The 27,308-nt window shown below is 42.5% G+C and overlaps 1 protein-coding gene across 3 annotated transcripts; it reads right to left on the reverse strand.

Moving 5' to 3' along the window:
* Window positions 1–337: 337 nt before the first annotated feature.
* On the reverse strand, window positions 338–26,695 carry RNF20 (ring finger protein 20). Of its 3 annotated transcripts, none has more exons than XM_059411171.1 (20): window positions 26,452–26,695; window positions 25,154–25,308; window positions 20,215–20,382; window positions 19,958–20,105; window positions 19,622–19,804; window positions 15,172–15,290; window positions 13,316–13,462; window positions 13,064–13,141; window positions 12,754–12,873; window positions 11,246–11,425; window positions 10,343–10,478; window positions 9,891–10,012; window positions 9,402–9,772; window positions 8,086–8,203; window positions 7,327–7,476; window positions 3,949–4,161; window positions 2,729–2,854; window positions 2,431–2,571; window positions 1,661–1,762; window positions 338–1,426 (listed from the first exon to the last, which is right to left on the reverse strand). In XM_059411171.1, exons 2-20 carry the CDS (start codon window positions 25,280–25,282, stop codon window positions 1,250–1,252), a joined length of 2,928 nt encoding a protein of 975 aa, XP_059267154.1. In that variant the 5' UTR covers window positions 25,283–25,308; window positions 26,452–26,695; the 3' UTR covers window positions 338–1,249. The 3 variants fall into 3 exon arrangements, with proteins under 3 accessions (XP_059267154.1, XP_059267152.1, XP_059267155.1); XM_059411169.1 differs by having other exon boundaries at window positions 26,399–26,694; XM_059411172.1 differs by lacking the exon at window positions 26,452–26,695 and adding an exon at window positions 22,361–22,432 and having other exon boundaries at window positions 25,154–25,241.
* Window positions 26,696–27,308: the final 613 nt, after the last annotated feature.

Genomic DNA, 27,308 nt, shown 5'->3' on the forward strand with positions numbered 1-27,308 from the left:
TGGTTTTCTGCCACAATATTCCACAGGCTGGGGTGCCTGAGTGGCTCAGTGGGTTAAAGCCTCTGCCTTCGACTCGGGTCATGATCCCAGGGTCCTAGGACCAAGCCCTGAGTCAGGCTCTCTTCTCGGCGGGGAGCCTGCTTCCCTGTGATCTGTCAAATAAACAAATTAAATCTATAAAATAACATACATATATGTGTGTGTGTGTGTGTGTGTCTATATTCCACAGGCTGCAGTCCCCCAACGCTAGACAGCTAACTTCCCTAGCCAAGTGTCATGAATAGTAAATAACCAAACCCAAACCACCTACTGCCCAAGAAAAACACAAACACTAAAGCAAACTGAATCCTGCTTTAATTGAAGCTTGGGGAGTATAAAGTCCTACAGAAACATTACAGAGAATCTTCCAGAAAAAAGGGATCACAGCAATCCCTGTGGAGAGGCAGATGAGAGTTAATTCATAGCTCACTAAGGCCTCCCTGTGTCAAGTTTCCAAGTTTCCAAGTTTCAGTCCTGTTCCCCATCCTCTCCAAGCTTGATTTCATTGTAAGATAAAAAGGGCTAATGACTTTGAAATTATTCTGGCCTCAAGAAGTAAGATTTTTTTAATGAGTAGGGCATTTCAAAACTTAAATAACTTCACCATGGAACCCAGCTGACCTTAACAAGTTACTTAGTGAATAGGAAATGAATCATCCTGGACATAATTTCATTAAGGCTTCAAACCATCCAGGAAAAAATAGCACAATTATACCATTTTATAATCCAACTTTACAAAAAGTTTACTACACAAATCAAGAAATATTTGTGCCCACAGAGAGCTTATTTCTAAAAGATCTCCCTCACCCCCCAAAATAGTCATATGTCTCCACTCTTCTTTGTTCCCTTCTCTGTGTCGAAAATACCCATTTATTTCTTCAGGAAGAATGGAAATCCAAAATTATACAGTAAGCCTGAAGAAGAAAATGCTGAGAAATCTAAAAGCAGGAAAGAAAGAAGCTGGTGGGGAAGACAAATGAGGGTTGTTTGTTTCTAATTCATTCCAAAACCCAAGACCTGCCTTTACCAGTCCTTTTCCCTGAAGTCATCTAGCTATTAGAGAGGAGAACCTGGACGTAAAGTCTGTGAAGGAAAGGTCGTTGACAGACAAACTGCCCTTAGGTGACAGTCAAAGAGAGAAGAGGTAGAGGTTTGGTGGTTAATGAAGAAGTGCCTGTCTAGCCATTCCCTCTTCTTCTCTTGGCTTGGCTCAACCAATGTAGATGCGATGGAAATCATTAGCACCAAACGCGGCGTTACACTTGGGACATTTGCGCTGACGGGTGTCATAGCGTGTCTTCACACACTCGAAGCAGAAAACATGGAAACACTTGGTCAGTACAGCATCCTTTTTACGCATGTTGCAACATGGACAGGTTAGGCGTGCCTTAAAAAAAAAAAAGAGAAGATCGACCATAAGGGTTTAAATGGCTATCATATGGAGGCAAATAAGCAGAAAACCCACTAAGCACGAAGACAAGAGTGTCCCTCCCCACCAAAAGAAACCATCCTCTGGTTCCCTTCATGTAAAGAACTTGAGTATTTATTCTCCCAGGCTATTAGCAGGCCACTTCAGTCCCGAACAAAAAGGACAGGAAGAAATCACTGCAGTTTTCCTAACCTTGTAATCCTTAATCTCCTCCATCAGGATCTCATCACATTTGGGCACATTGTCTGGTTTCTTTGTGGTCTCCAGCTTCCTTCGAAGTCGAGAGATGTCCTCCTGTGGTAAGACCGCAAACCCATTAGACATACATACTCCCCCAGACCTGCCATTTCTGAAGAAAAAAAAAAATTGCTCCAACTTGAACTTTCTACTCGGCAAAGAAAGGACTTTCTGTCCTTTCCTGGTCCATTATCTCTTAGGAATGCAGAGAACTGGAATGGCAAATACCTTCTTTGTTCCTAAGCACAAAACCATAATCCTATCACCAAACTCTAGTTGCACCTAACTATTGTCAATGCAGTTCTGTAAAAATACAGTCTAAGAATTAAACAACAACAAAAAAAAAGATGAAAAACTTGATAAACTATTTTAAGGTAATTACTCTCAAGCTGAAGGTAAGAGTAGGTTAAAATAACGTACAGATGTATGGATAAGGCTAGAAAGTCATCATGAGAAACATAGGACATGCCCAAAATAGAAAAATTACAGAACTTTAAAATCCTCTAATTTGATAGTGTTGCTGTATTCCATGCCCACCAGGTGGTAGGCACTATGACAGGCTTTGAGGGGAAAGGCAGTGAGGAAAACAGACTTGGTCTCGTCACACAAAGAACTTATAATCAAGGAGGAGATGACATACATTAGACCAATGATTCCTTCATAACATTTCAGAGCTCAAAAAATACCTGAAAGGTGAAACATAAAGAAAACACAATTGCTCTTGCCTGGGCTCTTTTGAAATTGAACATGTCCTTTTCTTTGGTGACACTGTTCTCCACGATCTCATCCTGAAAATCATGGAGCTTCTTCTGAGCCAACTCCAGTTGCGCTTTGAGGTCATCCGCCAGCTGGGCTGCCTCCATCGCCTAGGCGAGGAGGACAAATAGCGTCAGCTGATCTCTAGGGAGGCAAGACGTTAATCCGGGCCACGGTAGAAAGGGAACCTATCATGTCATCAGTGTCCTCCGTATTTGCTGCTCTGAGACTAGCCGTCACTTCAGATGACAGGGTAAGCTATCCTACCTTGCGTTTATTCATCTCTAAGGCCTGAGTCCTAAGACCCAGCTCCTTCTCCCCCGTGCCGATGTTGCTTTGTAATAGATGCTCCTTCTCTTCCAATTTCCTTACTACCTGTAACTGGGCATCAACCTTTGAAAAAGAAAAATCAGATTTTAACACAAACAGGAAAGAAAAAAACTATTAACTGACTAGGCACTGTTAATCCATAGGCCCACAAAGACTCTGTTAGAAATCTCAAATCATCACTGTCTTTACTGAGGAACCCTTCAAAATATATGCAAGATCACAATACTTAAAAGCTTCCCTTTTCATACCAAAAAAAAGTCATGGTTGATGGCTCAATCAAGTTTTAAGAAGCCACTGAAAATTATTTTCCAAGTTGCCAAGAGCAAAAGGAATTACATTTACAGATACTCACCTTCTTCAGCAGTACTAATTTTCAAAGGTTGGCAATTCACACTAGATTAAATTGTAAATTATAGCTCAAACAAAGGCCATTTCTCTCAGAATGGCTAGAAGTTCTAAAACAGTTTTTTTCTTAAAATTCACACACAGGGACACCTAGGTGGCTCAGTTGGTTAGGCAACTGCCTTCCGCTCAGGTCGTGATCCTAAAGTCCCAGGGTTGAGTCCCATATCAGGCTCACTGCTCAGCGGGGAGCCTGCTTCTCCCTTTGACCCTCCTCCCCCTCTCATGCTCTCTCCCATTCTTTCTCTCTCAAATAAATAAATAAAATCTTAAAAAAAAAAAAAAAAGAAAGAAAGAAAAAGGGAATTCATGCACAAAGTGGAGTCAAGAGTCAACATGAAAGGCTACAAAATAAAGTCATACACCCACAGACTCTCATCCCAGCATCCAGAGGTAATCAGGTAATCACTCTGTTTCTCATACAGCCTTCCAGAAATTTGTAAAATACACAGCACAAACACACAAAGATGTACACGTTTTTAACATAAAAGGGATAATAAAATCACTTAATAACATTTTCCATACTAGCAGATCCTTATTTGTTTTAACAGCTAAAGTGTACTTCTTTGCAGGGATGTATAATTTATACAATTATTATATATAATAATTATAATTTATTATGCCAAAAATATAATTTACTTTTCAGGGTTTTTTTCTTATTTTAAAAAATGCCACAATAATCATTCTTTAATGCAGAGTTTCATGTAGAAAGTACCCTACTTCAACAGAATTCTGGCAAGCTCTATTCAAATTACCTGAGTCTTTAGAGTCAAAACCTGGTCAGCCAGCTCCTCCTTCTCTTCTTTAAGTAGCTTGTGGATCTGATTGGACTTGATACGCTCCGACATGAGTTTGAAATTTGCATCATCCTTCTCCCGCAACTGCTGCATTAAACGGATATTCTGCTCCTGCATGTCTTCAAAGGCCTGGCCTGTAACATCCATCTCTGAGAGGAGAGCCTCTTCCTCCTAAAATATGGAGAAAGAACCCTCATTTTAATAGGATCTTCTAACTCCAAATGAGCACTGGAAACTAAATAGGATCTTCTAACTCCAAATGAGCACTGGAAACTAAATTTTCCCAGTGTTAATTCAGAAATAAAGTAACCTGCCGACAGAGACTCGGTTTTAAGCAGCTTAGTTTTGTCACTTAGGTTAGCCCAAGGAATACTAAAGAAGCCCTTATTATCTGAAGACACTGGCACCGATGGTCTGATGCTCAGCTGATCTGTATTCAGGGCTGGTTAGAATAGACAAATCTACACACCAATGTAGCAAATTGCTCAAGTAGCCCTTGATGAAGAGAATTTCTATCACAAAACCTCACATTTTCTCACACTTTTCCACAACTGTAATTACCAAATTTCACTACAGACTTTGCAGCTGTACTGTACAACAATCTGATGAGTGAAAAATAGTACCTAAAAATATTTTTGACTTCTATTTTGTGTTATGAGGAGACTGAACATCTTTTCAGATGTGTAAGAGCCATTGGTATCCTTTTCTGTGAACGAGTCACATCTTTTGCCTATTCCTCTACTAAGGTGTTGGGTTTTCCTTTCTGTCATTTCTGGGGAGTTTTTAAATAATAGCAAGATAAGCTCTTTTGTGCTAAGAGTTAGAAATATTTTCTCCCTGCTTGTCATTTGTCTTTCAGCTTTGCGAATAGTTGTTTCTGCCAGATAGAAGTTTTGTGGGTTTTAAGTTGAAATTATCAATTCTTTTCATATTTTTTAAACTTTTATTAATAGTTAAAAAGGTCTCCACCAGGGCGCGTCTGGGTGGCTCAGTCGTTAAGCGTCTGCCTTCAGCTCAGGTCATGACCCCAGGGTCCTGGGATCGAGCCCCGCATTGGGCTCCCTGCTCAGCGGGAAGCCTGCTTCTTCCTCTCCCATTCCCCTTGCTTGTGTTCCCTCTCTTGCTGTCACTCTCTGTCAAATAAATAAATAGAATCTTTAAAAGAAAAAAATAAAGGTCTCCATCATTCCGACTTATAAAGGAATTTGTTTTCTTCTAATGGATTAAAATTTTTAAAAAATATTTTATTTATTTATTTTATAGAGAGACAGGGAGAGAGGGAACACAAGCAGGGGGAGTGGGAGAGGGAGAAGCAGGCTGCCCGCTGAGCAGGGAGTCCCTAGCAGGGCTCTATCCCAGGACCCTAGGATCATGACCTGAGCTGAAGGCAGATGCTTAACGAATGAGCCACACAGGCACCCCAAATGGATTAGCTTCTTTAATATTACAGCTATAATCCATTTGCAAATTATCCTTGTGCAGAGTGTCTAAGTATATATGCAACTTTTTTCCAATATTAGTATTTCTTTTTGCCCTTCCACATTTAATACTTTTCCTTTTCCCTACTGACTTCAAACTGTACCTTTGGTACATACTAAATACACATGTGTACTCTGGTCTATTTCTGGACTTCCTATTCAGAACTAGCAGTCTATTAATCTCAAGCTATCTTACCTCCTGAAACTTCCTGTTTTTATACCTGGTTGAGATAGGAACTGCCACTGCTCTTCTTGTTCGGTTTTATTGGCTATTCTTGTGTGCTTTTCCATATGTACTGTAAAATTGGTCTTAGTGGGCGCCTGGGTGGCTCAGTGGGTTAAGCCGCTGCCTTCGGCTCAGGTCATGATCCCAGGGTCCTGAGATCGAGTCCCGCATCGGGCTCTCTGCTCAGCAGGGAGCCTGCTTCCTCCTCACTCTCTGCCTGCCTCTCTGCCTGCTTGTGATCTCTCTCTGTCAAATAAATAAATAAAATCTTTTTAAAAATAAATAAATAAATAAATAGAATTGGTCTTAGTGCCAAAATCAACAAAACCAAAAATCAGTATTTGTATTGGGATAATACTAAATTTATAATGTCGCTCCATTTCTTACTAGAACCTATAGTAGGACAATTTCCTGATAATTTTTATTTTTTTATTTTTCTTAAAGATTTTATTTACTCATGCAGGGGGAGAGTGCACACGTGCACAAGAGGGGGGCAGGACAAAGGCAGAGGGACAAGCAGACTCCCCACAGTGAGAGGAGCCCAATTCGGGGCTTGATCCCATGACCATGGGATCAGGCCCTGAGTCGAAGTCAGATGCTTAACCAACTGAGCCACCCAAACACCCCGATAATTATTACATTTTTAAAAAGAGCAAGAGGAGTGCCTGGGTGGCTCAGTCGTCTGCCTTTGGCTCAGGCCATGATCCCAGAGTTCTGGGATCGAGTCCCACATCGGGCTCCCTCCTCAGCAGAAGCCTGCTTCTCCCTCTCCCACTCCCCCTGCTTGTATTCCCTCTCTCGCTGTCTCTCTCTGTGTCAAATAAATAAGTAATATCTTTAAAAATGAAAAAAAGAAAGAGCAAGAAAGAGAAAATTGGAAACCACCAGATTTAAGAAAAGCCAAAATCCCACTTTTTTATCAAAGAAATGTATATAGGTTCTAATAAAGTTCCTCTTTTCAAGGTACTTAATCTAAAACTCCTTCACTTTGCCATTTTGTTATTTCTTAGATACAGTGAACATATATAGTTTTTCCATTTCTGGTATCTTTATTATTGAACATTCAAAGTTAATAAAACACACTGGGACTTAAAAATAAAGAAATATATGTTCGTTGTGAGAAGAAAAAATCTCTACAGTTACGTGACCTCAAAACAGCCACAGTTAACATACTAGTTATTTATTTATAACCTGTTTGGGGGCACGTTATTTGTGATCATAATGCATATAAAACCATACACACACACACGTATATATGTGTGTGTGTGTGTATATATGTATATATGTATGTATATATGTAAAGACACACACATTTTTTTTTCATTTAGACTCACTATATCCCTGATTCCAGATCAGCAGAGGAAGGGTAGACACCTCAATAAACAACAACTGGCTACCCTTTTGAAAAAAAAAGGAAGAAGTAAAAATTTAAAAATTTGCCTCACAAATACGTTAAACAAAATAATAAAGAATGAAAGATTTCAGTATAGAAACAAACGTACATATAGGAGTAAAACATATTCACAGAAAGAAAAAGACTGGACTAAAAGAGCATACTGCACTGTCAATAACTTACTTGTCAAGTAACATGTACTTTTTAAAAACCTAGCTACGCAAAGAGAGTGTGCCCACCTGCTTGGCCATGGCCAGCTTCTTCTGCAGGTACTCTATCTGCTCCTCAACGGCCCGGATCTTCCTCAAGGCATCCTCATCAGCCATTTTCTTGTTCTCCTTTTTCTCCTTATCCTCTAGATCCTTGAGTCTTTGCCTTAGATCTTCCAACTAGAGAAGGTAAGGAATCACACACACAAGAAGAAAAAGATATAATACAATTTCAAGAATCAACTGATCCTGCACAGATGGAGGGCCCACAACACCAAAGCACCCTCACAGAATTCGAAAGGGAGAGAACGCTATACTGGCAGGGCACATCACAACACTGCTGTCACTTCCCTCCATTCCCACATGACACACTCGTATGAGGAACGCTGGTGACGAGTGCACACGCACCTCTCCTTAGGATAGTGGTTCTTACCCTTGTTTTTAAGGCCCCCAAATTTTAAGAGAATAAGACATTCTTCCCAAAAGTAATCTGAAACGTAACTCACTGTGTAACAGTGATTTATGGGAAAAGCATTAATAGAAAAGAGAGAAGAAAAAGTCTGAAAAGGTTACTCCGATTCCCAGAAATTGTGATATACCTTACCACATAGTACAGAATACAGAAATCTGTTTTATTTTAGATGGTCTCTGAAAGGGATGAAAATGCTGCTAAGTTTTAAATGCTAACTTTAACGATGAAGAAAGAAACTACATTCTTCAGAAATGTGAAGGAAAATCCCACAAATGCAGACTATAACCAGAATGACAGGTAATGGCAGACTAGATTACCTCTGCCTTAGACTTCTTCTCAGCTGCCATCAGCTGAACTTTGTCTCTCTGTTCCTTCGGGGCAGAGCGGTACATATCTAGCAATAGTTTCATCTCCTTTTGGCTCTCTTGTGCCTTCCTATGATGAGGATGGTAGAGGGAAGTGAAGGTGTAATGAGAAAACACAGGACATCAGAGCAAGGGAATTTAGAATTGAGCAAAATAATTTACAACCGTTCCATGTACACCTTACATCACAGCTCTGAAAGATAATACTCCTCACGGACCATCAGGAAACTTGTGGATACACTCGGAAACTACAGAAAAGCAAGCTCACTAATGGAATCATTTCTCCCTTCAGACTAAGTTCTCCAACATAAAGTTCTAAAATAAACACCTGTGGCCCTACTTAAAGAGGCAAAATTCTAGGGCCCCACTCTTAGAAACCGAGATAGGTCTGTAATGGGGTCCAGGAATGTATTTTAAATAAGTCACCCAGATAATTCTGATACTATACTTGAAAAAAGTATTTGCCTTAAAGAGATCAAGAGGAAGGAATAGAAAAAAAGGGAGAAAACTAGAATCGATAGTGGAGTGATGAGCCATCAGCTGCAGACTGAAACTTCACCTCCTCCCAAATTATCTAACCTCTTAACTATACTTTTATATACCAAAGAAACTCAAATGTTTTGAGCATAGTTGTCCTTCAAATCCAAGTATCAATAAAGGCACAACCACAACCAATGGTAAGCAAGTTGTAACCAGTTCTACTGGTTATGCAGAAAGACAAGGGGCAGAAATGTGATGTTATGTTGGTGTTTCATTTAGGACAGGTCTGTCTTACCATGTCAATGCCTGCAGGAATAAACCTAAGACATCTCTTAACGTGATCTGATACATACACAAACTAGTTAACTGTCGGGTAAATAGACCAACATTGTTCAAGTTAGAGTGATACGAACTCTATCCATTATGATTTAAATTACAGTTGATGCCAGCAATCTGCCAGCAGTTAATTTCAATAATTCTCATGAGTATCGCTTAAGTCATAACACCATGTCCTGTAATTTGGATTCATGAAGAATAAGGCTGCAAGTGCAGGGCTCACCGAGCCCTGACCACCGAGCCAGATGCCACACTAGTCCACGCAAGCCATTTTGACTGCACACTTGATTAAGAATTGAGAGCACAATTAATTGTACATTTAGATACACCTGAGATACCATGACAGCCTGTAAGTCACGCCATCCACCAAACATTGCGCGCATGATGTCCTAACCTCAGCTTGAGTCAGAAGCAGTTACTCTAGAAACAGTTACTCTAAAGTCTGCTCTTACTTCAGTTCAATCTTCAACTGTTTGATAACTTCTGCTTCCTTTTTCCTCCCATCGTCATGTTTCCCTTTCTCTTTATCCTTAGCAGAGTCTCTTTCCTTCTCTGACTCTTTCAGTTTCTGCTTCTCTCGTTCCCTTTCCTTTTCCTTCTCCCGCTCTCTTTCTCGCTCCCTCTCTTTCTCCCTCCTTTCTCGCTCTCGTTCTTCCTCGTCCCGTTTGGACTTGATTTCACTGGCTTCCTCCTGAGTTGCCTTTGCTGCGGAGGACTGGGCAGCTAAGTCCTCGGAATCTTGCTTCAGCTCCACGGGCTCGTCCTTCGGGTCCTCAGTACTGGACTGAGACTGCAGGAGGGCGGTGCCGCTGCGCAGACGTGTCTGGGGGACGAAGAGGGAAGCAAGCGTGTGACTGACGGCAACCAGCCCACTCGGCTCCCTCAAAACCAGCCGTGCACACAGAACAGCTGTTCGCACTTATCTGACCCCTCCTGGTTACCTTGTTCAGGTCAGACTGGGCTTCTCTCAGTTTCCGCTTGTACCTCAGGACCTCGCCTTTCAGCTGGTGGTTGTGATTCTGGAGGCTGCTGATGAGGTGGCGCATCTCCCGGTTGATGGGGCCTGAAATACAGCAGCAGCAATGTTAGGAAGAACTGTGACAAGGGCAAAGGCACAAGAAGACAAAGTGCAGAACACATCAGGGCCCTCTGAGAAACAGGGGAAATTACCAGAGGACCTCCTCCTAAGAAGAAAACAAAACTGGCCAATCTGAATTGAAAAACAAACACCCAGGCTGTGAGCCAGAATGAATCCCAGGGTTTGATTAAGGGTCTTTAAGACATCTGAGCTCCACTTAACACTGTCAGATCCAGATAGACTACACTATGTTGCTGAAGGAACTTTAAGGAAGCTTGCCTTGCAAGCTGCGAGGCGGAGTGAGAATACTCATACCTGCTTGTTCATTGGCGGCCAGCGTCTGCTCAAATTCTATCCTCAGCATCTCGTACTCCTTGCGGACCTGGGCCAGCGTATCTTCCAGCTGGATCACTTCAGTCCGCAGCTTCTTATGAAGACTAACCTCATCTCTCTACGCACAAAAAAGGGAACCAATCAAAAACTCTTATCCAAATGTGGAAACATCATCATGTTCTATTAATATGTTTCCTAATTTTGACCTGTAAGGATCCAAGAAGAAAAAAAAGTGAAACACTAAGAGGGATTACTCTGAAAAGTTCCCACTCAATCGATATTTAATGAGCACCAGGCAGCTACAAAAACTGATCTGAGAACTGGAAAGCTATTACAGAAATGAGGGAAATAGCCCCTACCTGCGAGAATGTTATAATTTACAAGGAATACCAAACAATAAAACAGAAGGTAAACGTATGTATATACGTAAGGTAAGACATATTAAATTCAATTCATTTGTCAGACATACAGTAAAAGACCAACTATGACAACAAATATTATCTTAAGGACTATGGAAGGTATGCAGTTGAACACATGAATGCAAGTTTTTGCCTTTAAAAAAACGTATTTACATTTGCCCCAACACGCTATAATGGCTTATAAATGGCACTATTCTTGCCACAGAAAATCAGGTGCTCTGTCTCCTTTATCACTGTCTCTTTTGGGTACGTGTCTGTTGTCCCACACCACAATCTAATGGTCACTACTCACCCCGCCAGACTCTCTGATCCCAAATGGCGGGATGCCCGCCATCCAGCAGAATAAAGACCTACGGCCACTCCATACATACTTGCTGAACGAGCAATAATCACTCACGAGAGGGTAAAATTATAAAATTTATGAGGCAGAAAAGCTTATATACAGAAGACAAAGTGAGGCTATTACCTCAATGAGTTCAACTTGGCGCTGGTGGGTCCCCCTGGTGCCATGAAGCAGCGTCCGAGCCTCATCCAAATGCGCTTTCAACTGCAGACTCTCGTTGTACAGGACGGAGAACTGCGACTGCATACAGCGGTACTCTGGGGTCTCCTTAACCGCCTCCTCCACCGCGCTCCGCAGTTCCACCTGAGGAGGGCCCAAAAGCCAGTCAGAAGCAGAAGCTAGCGTCTGCGCCCTGGATGCCAGATAGGAAATAAAATCTTAAACTCAATGATGTCCTGTGCAGTTGAGACAAGCTTTTTGCTTGATTTTTGTTTTTTAAGATTTTATTTGTCAGAGAGAGAGAGAACATGCAAGAACACACATTCAGCGGTAGCAGCAGGCAGAGGGAGAAGCCAGCTCCCCAGTGAACAGGAGCCAGATGAGGGACTTGATCCCAGGACCCTGGGATCATAATCTGAGCCAAAGGCAGGCACTTAACCGACTAAGCCACCCATCTTCCTTACAAAGATTATGAATTGTATTTGCCCACCCTTCTAGTTCTGTAAACTCTCTATCAAATTAAATCTGACCAGCCAAGAGGTGACAGCAGGTACCTGTGTTCTCCACCCAAGAACTGTTTTAATTGACATGTATTTTACATTATATATCAACCTACACCAATGACACTAGAAGATGCCTATGAAATTTGTCAGACCTGGGAACACAGAAGAACCCTATGAAATTTGTCAGGATGTTTAATTCTTAAAACACAGTTGAGGAACCCCATCACTAACTTGTTCTTTTTATTAACAGTCACAGAGAAATAGATTTTCAATACTGGATTAAAAACAGTTATGCTTCTCTTAAGCAATGGCTTGCTTTAATTCTCCACTTTAACTGATTTAACTCAGGTTGGTTTTGTTTTGTTTTGTTTTTCAGTTTGAACATCTTTATTTACCTAGAAACATGAAATTATAAAAGACATGCAGCTATGACTGAAAAGGGGGCAGGAAGCCTTTCAGGATCTATTTTCTTCCCGGCCCCCAAGAACATGGGGAGAGAAAAATTCTAACAGGCAGGTTTGAAAACCAACAGGAACCATCACTGATCATGTTTCTTTCTCTGATCTGGCAGCTAGGAACAGAAGAGCCAAATTCTGTGACCCACATTTGGCAATTATGGACACTAAGTAGCCTGCCTGCTACAAGATGTATGTGCTCCTTGCACAGAACTTGTACACGAGCCCCGTTTTTTTTTTAATCCATTTTGGATCATCACCCCAGTTTACCCTACTCATTTTTCTCAACAATTCCTAAGTTAGAGCACCTTGATTCAGTCTACATATTTCTTTATAGGTTGTCTTAGATACTTTTCAGAACAAGGTACAGTATAACTAACAAATAAATAAATAGACATACCAACAAAACCCACATTTTTCTTTTCCCTCGTAAGTTCTGAGGGCCAACCAGTATGTATGTGAATTGATCAGCGAAAAGTTTCATTTTACGGCCCTTCAGAAAGGTGACTCCTACCTTCAGCTTCTCATTTTGGGTGGTGACCTCCTCCAGGTCTTGCCGAAGTTTCTCCAGCTCACAGTGACGGTTCTGAGCCAGCTCTTTGTTCTCCTCAAGCTCTGCATTCATTTCCTCAAACTGGAGAGAGAAAGGAAAATAGCAAAATGAGCAAAAAGAATTTTTATATCATTCCCAGTCCTAAGCTTCCACCTTCACCTTCCCATTCTTCTAGCCCAACCCCACTCTGCCACTTGTGAACTCCTAAGTACCAAGCACGACAGCTGACACGAGGTCACAAACGTATCCCGAGTTGAGTCGCGCATCTTACCTTCCGGGCATTGATAGTGATCGTGCCGCCATAGAGACTGCTCCCTGCTCCGTATACCTTATAGCCTTTCGAATTCACCTATAGGAAGGACAAAGATTTTAGTGAGAGGAGACCCTAAAATTTTATTCTGACAACCAAAGTACTTTCAAGAGTCCATTTTGTTCCCAGGTACTACTACCTGGGTCCATCCTTTCTGAGTAGACTCTTTAAAAATGAATCTAGTCTCTAAACTGTAAATGAAAAAGCACTTGCCCGCTCCAGAACTTCTGCTAAGTGGCGGTTGAGTCGCTGTTCCCTCTTTCGAATTTTGTCAATATCCCACTGCAGGTCATCAATCATGGACTCAAGGACAGACACTCGTGACTCAGCTGTCTCCACTTTACTCTGCAACTTAGAGAACTACAACCCAAAGACAGGTATCCAGAAAAAGAAAGCCAAAAAAAAACCCAAGTTAGAAAAGCAATACCTCCCATCACTACCTTACATCCCAAATCTCACAAAATTAACCCCTGCTTATGCAACATTATAGGCAAAATTAAATTGGAGCTGCTTCACCTTCTTCCCAATGCATGAATATAAAAATGAAATCATGAAAACTCTAATTACAAAACTGTTAAATGTTCACATTAATATATACCCTTTGTGTTGGTTTTAAAAAATGGTCCCCAAAGTCTTTGGCAGTGGTGGCACTGGCTCTCCTCTTGAATCTGGGTTAAGTTCAGTGACCCGGTGGAAATGATGCTACGCAACTTTGAGGCTATGTCTGAAAGGCCATGCAGGTTCTGCCTGCTGTTCTTGGAACATTCATTCTCTGGAAGAAGCCAGGTGGCATGTAAGAAGCCCATCCCTGACACTGCCACGTTGGCGCAGCAACATGCAGGCTTTCCAGGGGACGACCCACCACTGTGAGCTCCCCACCAGCTGACAGATAACATCAACCGTCAGCCACGAGAGCCACGGTGGACGTCAGCTCAGCTGAGCAAAGCAATGTCTCTCTCCAGCTTAGTAATGCTACACGAGATTTGGGAAAGGGCCAGAAGACGTGAACCTTCTCATCTTTGTCACACCTAATTTATGTCTCAAACATTAAAAAAAGTTATTTTATTTTTCTACTATACCCCAATTGATTCAGAAGCACTGCTATCCTCTACTATGCATATATTTTAAGGCTAATGAGAATCCACATGTATTAACAAACTTCCCAGATGATTCTCATGCAAACAGCCAGCACGGACCTTGGCACTTGAGTTTACAAAGTAAGAGCATAAAGAAGAACATGGGCTTTAAAGTAAAACACACCTACATCCAAATTACAGTTCAATCACTTGCTGGCTCTATGTTCAGACCAGTTACTAACCTCTTTGAATTTGTTCCCTTAGCAGTAAGATGGCAACTGCTTGACCATCAGAGAAGATACTAAAGTACTGAAGTGCTACGCACTAAGGAGATGGTAACTACTAACTTACCAATAAGCACAGGGTATGGGCGGCCAAACTAAAATACATCAAATTTCAACACAATATCCTTTCAACTAAACTGAAATGATAATCAGGGGTGTCAGAAAAAATCTTAAGGGCCTATTATCATTTTATCTCAATCACTGTATATAAATAAATGAATACCCAAATCCTGATGCGGTTTGGTCACAGCACTATTGATGCCCAAATCTGGATGGAAAACACACATTCCTCAAGTTCCCAGCCCATCATCAATACAGTAGTTCCTACTGACCCATTCTCAGATGAATTTCTACCAACCCATCCCTCAGTAACATAGTACGTGATATTTTATATCTGGGGTATTATTTGATTGCTGTGTTGTTGCACAAAACCCCACATGATGGTATTTCTTCCTAAAAACTAACATCGTAAAGTTGTCTATTCAACAGAGGCACAAGTCTAGGAAAAGCATTCGATTTTTTTTTTCCCTTAATCTTTCCTCAGATTTCGATTTCTCAGATCTGGCTGTTCACACCCACCCTGCATGCTCTTTAATATTAAAATAGGCTTTCAAAATACAGCCAGATGATCCTCAAAGCACTCAAAATGCTAAATCAATGTCTGCCGCAGGCCACAAGAAAGTACCATCTCTTCTTTCAGGTCAAGTACCTCCTGAGACATGGTGCGATGCTTCTCCTGAAGTAGGTCTGTCAGTTCCTGTAGCCTCATGTTCTCCTGGGCGAGAAAGGAATTCAGCTCCTGCACCGCCTCCTCCACGATCAGATTATCTGAGGGAGCAGAACCGCACTTCAGTTTAATATCTATAGTGTCATATTTTAAAAGTGCGCCTCCCACCAAATATTAACATGCATGTCACTTTATTTTCCTGAAAACCTTCAAGAAGTAGGTTGGTTTTTATTATCTTCACATGACTGATTAAGTACCCAGCCCTTAGATGACCTGCTTAAAGAAATGAGCCAAATTTGTGCTTCAGTAGAGGATGACACAGAGCCAAAGTCCCCTAACTCTCATCCCTTTCTACAAAGTCAAAATGCTGTGAGAAAAGAAATGGAGGTTCTGTTACTTTATTCGGATAAGACACAATCACCTAAAAAACTGCATTTTAGAATTGTAGACAAGATAGAGGTATCTCTCATCAGTGACAGTCTTCATAGCAATAAAATTCTATTTCATAAGGCTATCACAAATTCCTACTATTCACTAACACCAACATGCAGCATCTCTCTGTTGAGAGCAGGGGGAGCAGAGGGCAGAAATTTCCTGACTCAAATGAGCACCCATAAAATCACAAAGAATGAAGGTAAGAGCCTTGAATCACTTAACATAGTCCAGAATACGATGCTAGGGGCACTCCTGAAGCGCAAAAGCCAAAATGTACACTACAATTTACAAAGAAGGTAGATAAATATACAGAACTTATTACACCAAGTAAATATGTTTAAAATTAGAGTCACAAATATAAATGCTCAAATCCAAATGTTAGCAAGTGAAATCAGATACTCTTCAGGATATACAGTGCCCTGTAGAGACAAGTTACCAGAAGGGAAAACTGTGGGCTTTCCTCCTACCCTCTGGCATGTGGTGGAGAAACACCATACACAACAGGCTGGCCATGTGGTGGGTTTTGTGGTTTTCAACCAGGACTGCCTGTAGAATTACTTGTGGGACTTTTAAGATTAGACAATTCCCTAGGACCCATCCCACACCTACTAAATAAGAATACCCACAGGTAGGGCCAAAAAACATATGCTCCAAAAGCTCTTAAAGTGATTCATAACCCAAGTTAAGAACTGGGAGCTGAATTTTTGTCCTTTTAATATCCTGAGATACTCAGAATGAGTCCTACAATATATTAAGAGCTCAATAAATACTTACTGAATTAATAAACAAGCTGATAAATCCAATTCTTTTGAATTCAAGGATAAAATAAACATGGGGGGGGGTGAACTGCCAAAAAGGTATAGTTGATGCTATAATTCATTCTTTATAGATCTTTATCTTTTAGCAAGTTCAGCTTATCTACAGCAATTGCCTTTTATGCTATAAAAAATAACTCAGTGATTTGTAACTTATAATTAACGTTTTTATTTGAACTTAAACTCTAACTTTAAAGCGCATGCCATCAAAAATAATTTTAAAATACTGTTCAGTATACTACCCATTTCAGTTCATTTTTAAAGGTACCAGTTATTTTACTTGATATTCATTTATAAAATCAAGTTTAACACTGGCATAATCTCTGCAATGACATATTACCTGCATATAATATGCATACCAGTATGTACCATGATACGCACGGTTCATCCATGTGGCATATTATAGGATTTAACCACACCATCCAACTGTTCTAGTACAGTCAATGGAGAAAGTATTAACACCCAGCTCAGTTTACATTAGGTGACAGGGAGGATTTATAGCCACTCATTCATCATAACTAAGCACGCACTAGATAGCAGATACAGTGCTAGACACTGGAGAAACGAAGAGTGAGCCAAGGCACTGCACCAGGAGACAGAACCCACAAGAGGATATAACATATGAATAAAAAAGCCTGGGAGGACATGAACCACACTCTTCTTACAAAATGATCATTTTGGAGAAGTAGGAGGGGAGGGCTGCTAGAGTCCACTTGTACGTATTTCTGATTAGTGTATTCCAAAACTGGTATCTAAATAATAAAGTACACTAATATGCAAATACATTATTGGAAAAGCAAAAGAAACCCTTTCCCATCAAATTTTCACAAGGTATTTTACATCCCTCACCTTTTAATTCTGTTGACAATTTAGCCAAGTAGCCTTAAAAAAAAAATTAAGAGTAGGGGCGCCTGAGGGGCTTAGTTGGTTAAGGGTCTGCCTTAGGCTCAGATTCCTGGGACTGAGCACTGCATCAGGATCTCTGCTCAGCGGGTAACCTGCTTCTCCTCTCCCTCCCACTCTGCTTGTGCTTGCTCTCTTGATCTCTCTTGCTCACTCGCCCTTTCTCTCAAATATAGCTTTTTTTTTTTTTTTAAGATTTTATTTATTTATTTATTTGACAGGCAGAAATCACAAGTAGGCAGAGAGGCAGGCAGAGAGAGAGAAGAAGCAGGCTCCCTGCTGAGCAGAGAGCCTGATGCGGGGCTCGATCCCAGGACCCTGGGATCACGACCTGAGCCGAAGGCAAAGGCTTTAACCTGCTGAGCCATCCAGGCGCCCCTCAAATAAATCTTAAAAAAAAAAAATTACAGAAGGCACCTGGGTGGCTCAGTTAAGCATCTGCCTTTTGCTCAAGGTCATGATTCTGGAGTCCCAAGATCAAGTCCTGTATTGGGCTCCCAACTCAGCAGGGAGTCTGCTTCTCCTTCTGACCCTTCCCCCTCTCATGTTCTCTCTCACTCTCTCTCAAATAAATAAAATCTTAAAATAATAATAATAATAATTTAAAAATTCTTATTTGCCTGCCCAATGGTTCATTACATTCAACATATTACTATCAGAAACAAAAGGTTAAACATCTTTTTTTTTTTTTTTTAAAGTAGTCTCCGGGATGAATGTGGGACTTGAACTCACAACCCTAAGATCAAGAGTCACATGCTCTAAGCCAGCCAGGCACCCCAAAAGGTTAAACATCTTAACAATCACAGAAATTATGCTATTACAACTAGAGCATGATTATTAAAAATGTGAATTCAGGGCATTTAAGAAGATGCAACCTGGCTACACAAATACTTTACTATATAACGTACAATTTTAAGTTTCTCCATTAACACTAACTAGTAATATAATTATTTCAAATAGACACTTCTCCATTCATATAATATTTTCTTTTATCTTTTTATTTTTTTTGAGGGGGGAGGGGAGAAGAGAGGGAGCAAAAGAATCTTAAGCACATGGAGCCCATTGCAGGGCTCAGTCTCATGACCCTAAGATCAATACCTGAGCCAGAATCAAGATTTGGGACGCTTACCAACTGAGCTGCCCAGCCACCCCTCTTTTATCTTTTTAAACACAGAGACCATCTAACAACTCTAAAACCTGAGCCAACTCTTTTCAAAAATATTAGAGATGGGGTGCCTGGGTGGCTCAGTGGTTTCAAGCCTCTGCCTTCCGTTCAGGTCATGATCCCAGGGTCCTGGGATTGAGCCCCACATTGGGCTCTCTGCTCAGGAGGGAGCCGGCTTCCTCCTCTCTCTCTGCCTCCCTCTCTGCCTACTTGTGATCTCTGTCAAATAAGTAAATAAAATCTTTTTAAAAAAAATATTAGAGATAACAAATAAATAAAAAACAAGAACATATCAAAACTGACTCTTTGGGGGCACGCCTGGGTGGTCATTCAGTTAAGTGTCTGACTCCTGATTTTGGCTCAGGTTATTATCTCAGGGTCATGACATTGAGTCCTGGGTTGGGTTCCACGCTGGGCATGGAGCCTGCTTAAGATTCTCTCCCTCTCCCTCTGCCCATCCCACCCCCCTGCCCCACACTTTCTCTCTCTCTCTCAAATAAATAATTATCTTTACGGGCACCTGGGTGGCTCAGTTGGTGAAGCATCTACCTTTGACTCAGGTCATGATCCCAGGGTCCTGGGATCAAGTCCGGAGTTGGGCTCCCTGCTCAGCAGGGAGCCTGCTTCTCCCTCTGCCCCTCCCCAGCTCATGCTCTCTCTCATTCATGCTCTCTCAATCTCCAATAAATAAATCTTTAAAAATAAATAAATAAATCTTAAAAAAAAAAAAACCCTGACTCTTGAAGTCAAAGTTCAACATCTTAAAACAAAAAATTTTTAAGTGTAATTACCAATATTTAAAATATCCAAAAACACAGCCATTCCTTAAACAGTAAAATTAATTTTGCTACCTATAAAAGTGTTTAATTAACAGAGCGTATCAGAATGGAGCTTTCCTCAGCTACTTACAGGACCGTTAGTGGCTCAAAATATGAAGAACTTGGAAAATACTAACATGCCATAGCAACGACATTACTGTTATTACTGGTAATACTGGAGACTGTATCCCAAGGAATGGAATCAAAAATAAATACATTAAGTCTGCAACTACAAATCAGCATGCAAAGAGAGCTCTTATTCCTCCCCGCTTCTTCTCCCAGTCTCCCAGCCTCACCTCCACTGTTCAGCTTCCGCGATAAGAGCTCCACTTTTTCTTGTAATTTATCATAGACCGTCACAATCTGGGACACAGCTCGGCGGGAGGACTCCACACGCTCCTGCAGCTGAGATTCCATTTCCTCGCTGGAACTGCTGGCCAGAGTAGCAAGGAAAGAGAAAGCTGGCTCTTGTCCTTCCCCTGTGGACACAGGGGAGAAAAAGAAGCCGTCAACATTATAAAACTGGCAATATCAAAATCTTCTTTCTTTCCTCAAGTGGAAATCCCGAAAGCAGAGCTCTACTTCGGAAACCCACACGGCACGTGGTGGTAGCAGGCACCACAAATACTCACCTCTGTCTCGGTCATCCTTCCGCTCCTGATTGCTATCAGAGTCCGGTTCTGGTTCCGGCACGACAAGGGCTTTTCTCTCCGTGAGGAGATCTCCCAAGCCCTGCTCCAGATCGTAGCGTTTAAGGATGATACGGATGTTTTCATCGAACTGGAGGAGGGTGGGCACCGTTATGAAAAAACAAAAGAACACAACTTGGAGAGAGTGCTAAGGCGAACAAAAATATTTAAAAATCTGAGCAAACAAACAAGTGAGCTACCTGACTCCAGTACCGGTTGACAATCAGCAGTGAGGCATCATCGGTGGCCTGTCTTCGTTCCAGTTTTTCGATGTGCTCACGGAGTTCATCTTCAATGGCCTGCCGTTGATCCAGCATTTCTGCCAGCTTGCGATTTTTGGTTTGCAGTGTACGAATGTCTAGCTCCTCCTGCTCCAGGAAACCAATCTTATTAGTCTCCACAAAGAAATTGGGCAAATCTGCTTTTAAATTCAACAGGGTCATATTAATTAGTAATTTCCAATGACTAAAGCTATTTATCTTTAAATATCTTACAACAAATAACTGGGTAAGTAGGAACAGAGGAAGGAAAGAATGTGCGATGATGGGAAGTAAGAATGACGCTAATATACCAAATTTGGACCGCACCCATCTCACGGTTCTCTTCTCATGAACACTCACAAAGTCCCATGAGGCTCCACTGTCCAGCTAGACCACCTTCTACCCTGATGACCGCTGACATCTATCTCCTCAGCACCGCCCCCCACTCATTTAGGAACCTCAGCACCTAATACCCATGCGGAGAGGTGCACATGTGGTCAAATGATCGAATCCTCTAGCTGTCTAGGCTGCATTCTGAATTCCTTAACTCCGGGGAGTATCTCCCCCATACTATGCTTCAGCCATACATTTCAAAAACCACATCTTGGACTTCTGTCATTATCTGGAACTGTGCCATAAATGAAATCTTAAAATTCTGTGAACAGAATTTCTGTTCCTTTTCCAGGTACCTTGTGCCCTTACCCCCATATACCAGTCCTCATCTAGATCTCCCAGAACCTTGTATTCTCTCCTTTTTCCTTCAGTCCGTCTGTCTCCACTATCTTCCATACCTTGACCTCAGCTTTTATTCAGGATCTCATTCTCCTCTGTTTCTGCAAAAATATCACTCCATCAGTAATTCCACACCTCTCTCAGTATCTTTCACTTTTCTCCCTAATTCCTTTCCCAGGACAAGGTGGGGACTAGGGGTGGGAAGGATGGGGTGAGTATCCCAGGCAAAGAAAAGGATTGAAAACGATTACATTTTTACTTTACCTAGGAATTCATGAATATTTTAAAGTAAGAACTGTTTATTAGAGCACCAATTTCTTGTAATGCTTCCATTTTCTTTCTTCCATTTTGGTTAAAAAATTCTTGATATGTCAAATTAGTCAAGAGCTTCCCAAACATACAGCTAGTAAGACTATTAATCGTATTAATAAATGAAATCCTCAACCTCTTCTCTGAGCCCTCCTTTCCCCCTTCTTGTTCTAACTGAAACCTGGATGAGAATCCTGTTGCCCCTTAAGTTTCTCCAGCACTGGGCCTGGGGGCAGGCAGCCGTCCTCCTTGTTCTGTAATAGCCTGCCATTCCAGGCCATTAGCCCACCTGCCTCCCCAAAACCTCCTAGCTTTGCAGCTCATGCCCTGGTCTGCACCACCTGCGACACTGCCTTCCTGCGCTACTCTATGAATGCCCAGATCACCTCCCCACGTTTCCTAAAGATTTAGCACCTAGCTTATTATACTCTCAAATGCTACTCCTATCACAGTTCTTACTGATTTCAATCCCCATAGAGATTATCTTTCCTGTATCTCAAATCATCAAGTTGTCCACCTTCTTTCCTTCAATGATCTTGTCCTCTGCCTCTCTCAGCCACCAAACTCCCAGTTATTCTTAGACTTAGCTATATGTGTATGCTCTTCATAAGCTCAACTTCAAACACCCCATTCTCCACAAACACCAGCTCACTCTCTTTAGTGTCCTGACTCCCAAAGCTCTGCACCTCCTCCAAGATCTATAATCCATTGGTTCTGTATCTTTCCCATCCTTCACTCCTCTCACTTCCTCAGTCCCTTCTTTATTGAACTTAAATTCTGCAGTAAGTCGCAATCTTGACCTTTTGTAACCTCCTCCTTCCCTGCTTCTTCTTCACACCTACCTGGTAAGAACCCCACCCCTCATAACATCCAACTCTCCACTCCTACAGGCCTACAACCATGCAGCTGAACGTGACCACAAAACATAAAGTATCATGCTGCCTGGGCTCACTTTAAACTCATGATCACAGAGTCAAGTAGGTCCTCAGTGCTGGCCAGCAAAAATAGCCTAGTCCGTTCCCTCATCAAGATGACTACTTCATACCTTCTCCTGTCTCTTCAACCTCCAACACTTCCTCCCCCATCCTCACTCTCAGATGAGTCGCCTCTGATTTCACTGAAAAAAAAATAGAAGCAATCAGAAGAGAATGTCCATAGCTATCGCTCATAACTGCAGCTACGGACCTACCTACAGCTGAACTTACATCCACAGCCTTCCTCTTTGTTGCTACAGATCAACTGCCCCTGCTCCTAGTTAAGGCCAGTTCCCCACCTGTGCGTTATATCACATGCTCTCTCCCCTATTCGTGGAAATCACACCAACAACCATCTCCTCTTTCTGCTACCCCATCAACTTGATCATCTTTACCAATTCATTTCAATCAACATGCTATAATAGCTCCTACTTTGAAAACAAAACAAATCCTCTCTCAACCCCATATTTTCCTCTGGCTAATGCCCCATTTTCTGTGTCTTGCTTTGTATTAGTACTCTTGCCAGGCATGGTCTCTCCCCTCTTTTCCCTAATTCCTCTCCTCTTCTCTTCAGCTCACTGCAATCAGGCTTCTAGAACCACCACTCCATGAACATAGGTCTCACTAAGGCTCTACTGCTAAACCTAATGTCTCAGTGCTCCCCTTACTCAAACCATCAGCAGCACCTGAACAACTCCTTCCTTAAACACTCTCATTATTTGGTTTCTGGGCCCCCATGGTCTCTTGTTCTCCGCCTACTTCATTTTCTGTCTCTTTGGTCAGTCTCTTCTCATGACGTTGACATGAAAATATCAGTCAATATCAGTGCTTCAGAGCTCTGCTGTCAAACCTCTTCCTTATCTACACTCAGTTAGAGCCTCTAGTCTCATGGATTTAAATACCTCCTACAAAATGATGACTCCCAAATGCACAGCATTAGCCCAGACCTCTTTTCAGAGAGCAGATTGTGGTATCCAGCCACCTACCCCCTCAGATGTCTAGAAACTTTCCCACACTTGAATGTCCCAAATCAAACTCCTCCCTCATCCTCCACAGCTTCCAAAAAAATCTGCTCCTCTCACACTCTTCCCTAGCTCAGTAAGTGGACAGTCCATACTTCCAAAATTCTGGGATCTCATAAACTTCATCCAATCCATCAGCAAATCTGTCAATACTACCACCACAGTGACCCAGGTCACCATGATCCCTCATCAAGATTACTGCAACAGCTTCTTGCTGTGGACACTTTTGTGCCCCATGCCATGTCCCATCAGCCTGCCAGACTTCAACACAGCCATGGTGGAGAGCTCCATCCACACCCCCAGTGTTCCTACCTCAAGCCACCCAGTCTTTTCATTTTTTGTTCCACAACTCAGCTGGCTCACTAGAGCAACCTCGAAGTGCAGAGGAAAAGCTATTGCCTGTAAGAGCAACCTTCAACCAACTGTAGCAGGAATTAGTGGATATATGCCCCAGCTCCCTACCCTTAGAGAGATGAAGTGGAAAGGAAAAGAGGGAGTAGGAATGAGGGAACAACTCTGCTAACTGAACCGATGCTCCTCTACCACCTATTCTCCAAGCATAAGTGACAACATGTTACTCTCCTGCTTAAGACCTTACAATGGCTCCTCACTACTTTGTGGATAAGATCCAAACAGCGATGTATCCTTTCTGCTTCTATAAGATCACGGGGCTATTCATCCCTATGAACAACATATCCCCCACTCATAAACATTAGAACAATCTGCTCCGTTGGCAATGTCACCTGACAGCCTGAAGTCCAGGGACTGTCTTTAGTTTAAAGCATAGTTCTGGCAAACAGCAGATGCTCAACAAATATTTATATTTATTGAGTTAGCAAATGTCCTTGGGATGCAGAATGTGATTCAGTGTTAAGACAAAATCACCTCCTGGCCAAGTATGGAGCAGCTGAACCCCAGAGAGACTAAGGACACTTCATCAACAATTTACTCTGAATGTTCCCATTATTCTCCCTGATCCTAAGTCTAATTCAAATAAGTAAGAGATGGGGTTTTATAAGCTATACAAATGTAAAGCATTTTAACACCATATCCCCATGGCTGAGTTCCAGAACACAGACTCCTGATCTAAATCCAAACCAATTACAGTGAGCTTCTGATGTCTAATGGACATATAACATTACTCTAAGCTTCTGGTGTGAAACAGTCTAAAGAAACTGTCAACTCCATAACAGCAAGGGCAGAGCCTACTTTATTCACCATTACATTCATAATATCTAGCCCTATAATAATTATCAATAGCTCAAACATATTGCATACTTACCATATTAAAGCTAATGTTTTAAGCCTGTTTATCAGGGCCTCTTTCATTTTATCCTCTCAACAACCCAATGAGGTAGGTACAATAAAAACATTTTATACACAAGGAGAAGAGGCACAGGGAAGAAAAGAAAAAAGTGAGCAACGAAGAAGTGGTAGCACTGAGGGTAAACTCCAGGTCGTCTGAACTCAGACTCTGACTCTTCACCATTCTCTCAGTGATTTTGCTACACTGCCTCTTAGTACCTAGCATCTAACTTTTCAGTGAATGAAAAATGAACGTACAGTTTCCCACTGCTAATGCCTATAATCAAGGTGTATCAGGCACCCCACTCACCAGAGATGAGAAGCACACCTTTGAAAATAAAGACCAAATGTCAATATACTCTTTTCAGAACTGACGACATCATTTCACCTACTTCTGGCTATTTCCCTCTTCTTGTCAAATAAATTTCTCTTACACCAGAAGGCTTCCATAATCTCTTACTTTCAGGTTGCAATTGACAAAAACAAAACAAAACACAACACACACACACACACTCTCACAGCACTGTTTCCACATACCGTTGAAGAGACACCCCCGAGCTTAATCGTCTCCACGGTGGTCCCTGAATCTTCAACAGCTGTCTTCTTCTCCGGAGGCATGGATGTGCCAGACTCTCCAGCCGCTCTTTTATTTCCAATTCCTGACATCTTGGCACCGGATGACAGCAGTCTTCCTGGTGGGGAAAAAACCCTCAGAAATTTAGGTAAGATATGCAAGAGCAACAATAAAGAAACCACCCACAGTGTAAAAACTAGCAACTTTTCTAGCCAGCCTTTTAACCAAAATCCATTAACTTCATACCAAGTGACACAATCTCCAAATTCCTCTTGGAAAGAAAAAAGTAACCTGTGGAGCAAGAGTCAGGGCTGAATTTACACAACCACCAATTTCTAAATAGGGTGCTGATAAGAAATAAGACAACGGGCAAAAGATGAAGACCCCAAGAAAAATGTCAGAGAAATCTCACTTCCTGAAATGTCAGAATCAGAAAAAGAGTTTGATTAGGAAAGGAACTAATTCTATTGTGTTGGAAAAATCACAGAGCTGAAAGAGATCTCAGAAATGTCTATTAAATCATTAATACTGAGCAAACAGTGTATCACCAATGAGGCTCAATTTCCCAAGCCAGGAATACGAGTATATAATAATCACCGTGCCCCTTTCAAGGAATGAATAAGTATAGAAAGAACGTAGCACAATGCCTAACACGAAGAATGCACTCAGAAAAACTAGCTCCCTTTCTTCGATTTGCAGTTTCTCTCCTACTCCCAAACATTCTCCTCATGATGTCGCACAACCCTAAGGAGAGCCTAGACCTGACAGTGAATCACCCTTCTACCTCTCAGGGAGCCGGGTTGCCTTGAAGGAGTTCTCCCAAGGGCTTCGGTCTCCCCCTACGTACAGTAGAGGCGAACAAACATTCTGGCTACCTAAACTGCCTCCCAGGGTTTCGGAGCTCAAAGGAGGAGAAATGGATGCTAAAGCACTTGCTGCTTCAGAAAGCAGCCCTGCCATCACCGAGACTACACACCACCCTGCTTCCGATTCAAGCTCCAGAAGGGGTTACTGGCGGCAGTAACCGAAGTGGGAGCTTGCCTGGACACAGGACACAGAGGGGCAAGACAGGGGCCGCAACACGACTCGCGAGGAGGCAAGGACCCCAGGCTCCCGCGCCGCCAAACGCAGGGAAGCCCCGGAGCCCGAGAGGGTGGAGATACCCCAGGGCCCGCACAGTCCCGCAGCGCCCTCGCCCGTGGTCTCACCTGGGTTCTAGCAACTCGCGCGGCTGGGCTGCGGAACTCAGGCAGTTACTCACCAAGGTCCGCTCAGCGCCCCCACGGCTCACCCCTGACCCTCAGGCGAGGACCCATCGAAGCTTCCGGGAAACGGGGCCAAGGAAAGGAAGAAGGGAAAGAAGAAAAGAAGGCGCTCCAGCGCCGCCGGGCGGAAGTGACGTCCCGCGAGGGCGCCGAGCGCCCGGAAGCAGGCGCCGTCTCCGTAGCAACGCGAGGGAGCCGACCTCAACCTGCGCCGTGTCCCCGCTGGCGTGGGCGAGAGGGCTCCTGACTTTTTCGGTTTGTTGGCCTGTGTTACTGCGACCTCGTTTTTGCTACTGAAATAAAGTGCCTTGTTCTATTGCCTATTACTGGTGCGATGGAGACTCGTTCGGACTGCCGATTGGCCGACGGGCCTGTCAATCTCCGGGCGGAGGGACCTAGCCTCAGGCACCTCAGGAAGTTGTTACTGCCGGCCCCTTTGTGCTGAAATCGTCCTGGAGAAAATCCAAAGGATTTGAGGGGTTTCGGGGCTTGTAGGTTCTTACAGGGAAGTATATATGGTCCTGTCAACACATTGGAATTATTTGGGGAGTTTTGGTCCTTCTAGGGTAGGGGCTGCCATGGGCCTTTTTTTTTTTTTTTAATTTGACAGAGATCAAATGTAGGCAGAGAGGCAAGCGGCGGGGGGTGAGGGGGGGTGGAGGGAGGAGGCTCCCCGCTGAGCAGCGAGCCCAATGGGGCGCTGGAGCCCAGGACCCCGAGTCCATGACCTGAGCCAAAGGCAGAGGCTTAACCCACTGAGACACCCAGGCGCCCAGCATGGGCCTTTTTTTTTTTTTTTTTAAGATTTTAATTTATTTATTTGACAGATCACAAGTAGGCAGAGAGGCAGAGA

This window comes from Mustela nigripes, chromosome 9 (genome assembly GCF_022355385.1).
Source record: "Mustela nigripes isolate SB6536 chromosome 9, MUSNIG.SB6536, whole genome shotgun sequence".
Lineage (NCBI taxonomy): Eukaryota > Metazoa > Chordata > Mammalia > Carnivora > Mustelidae > Mustela > Mustela nigripes.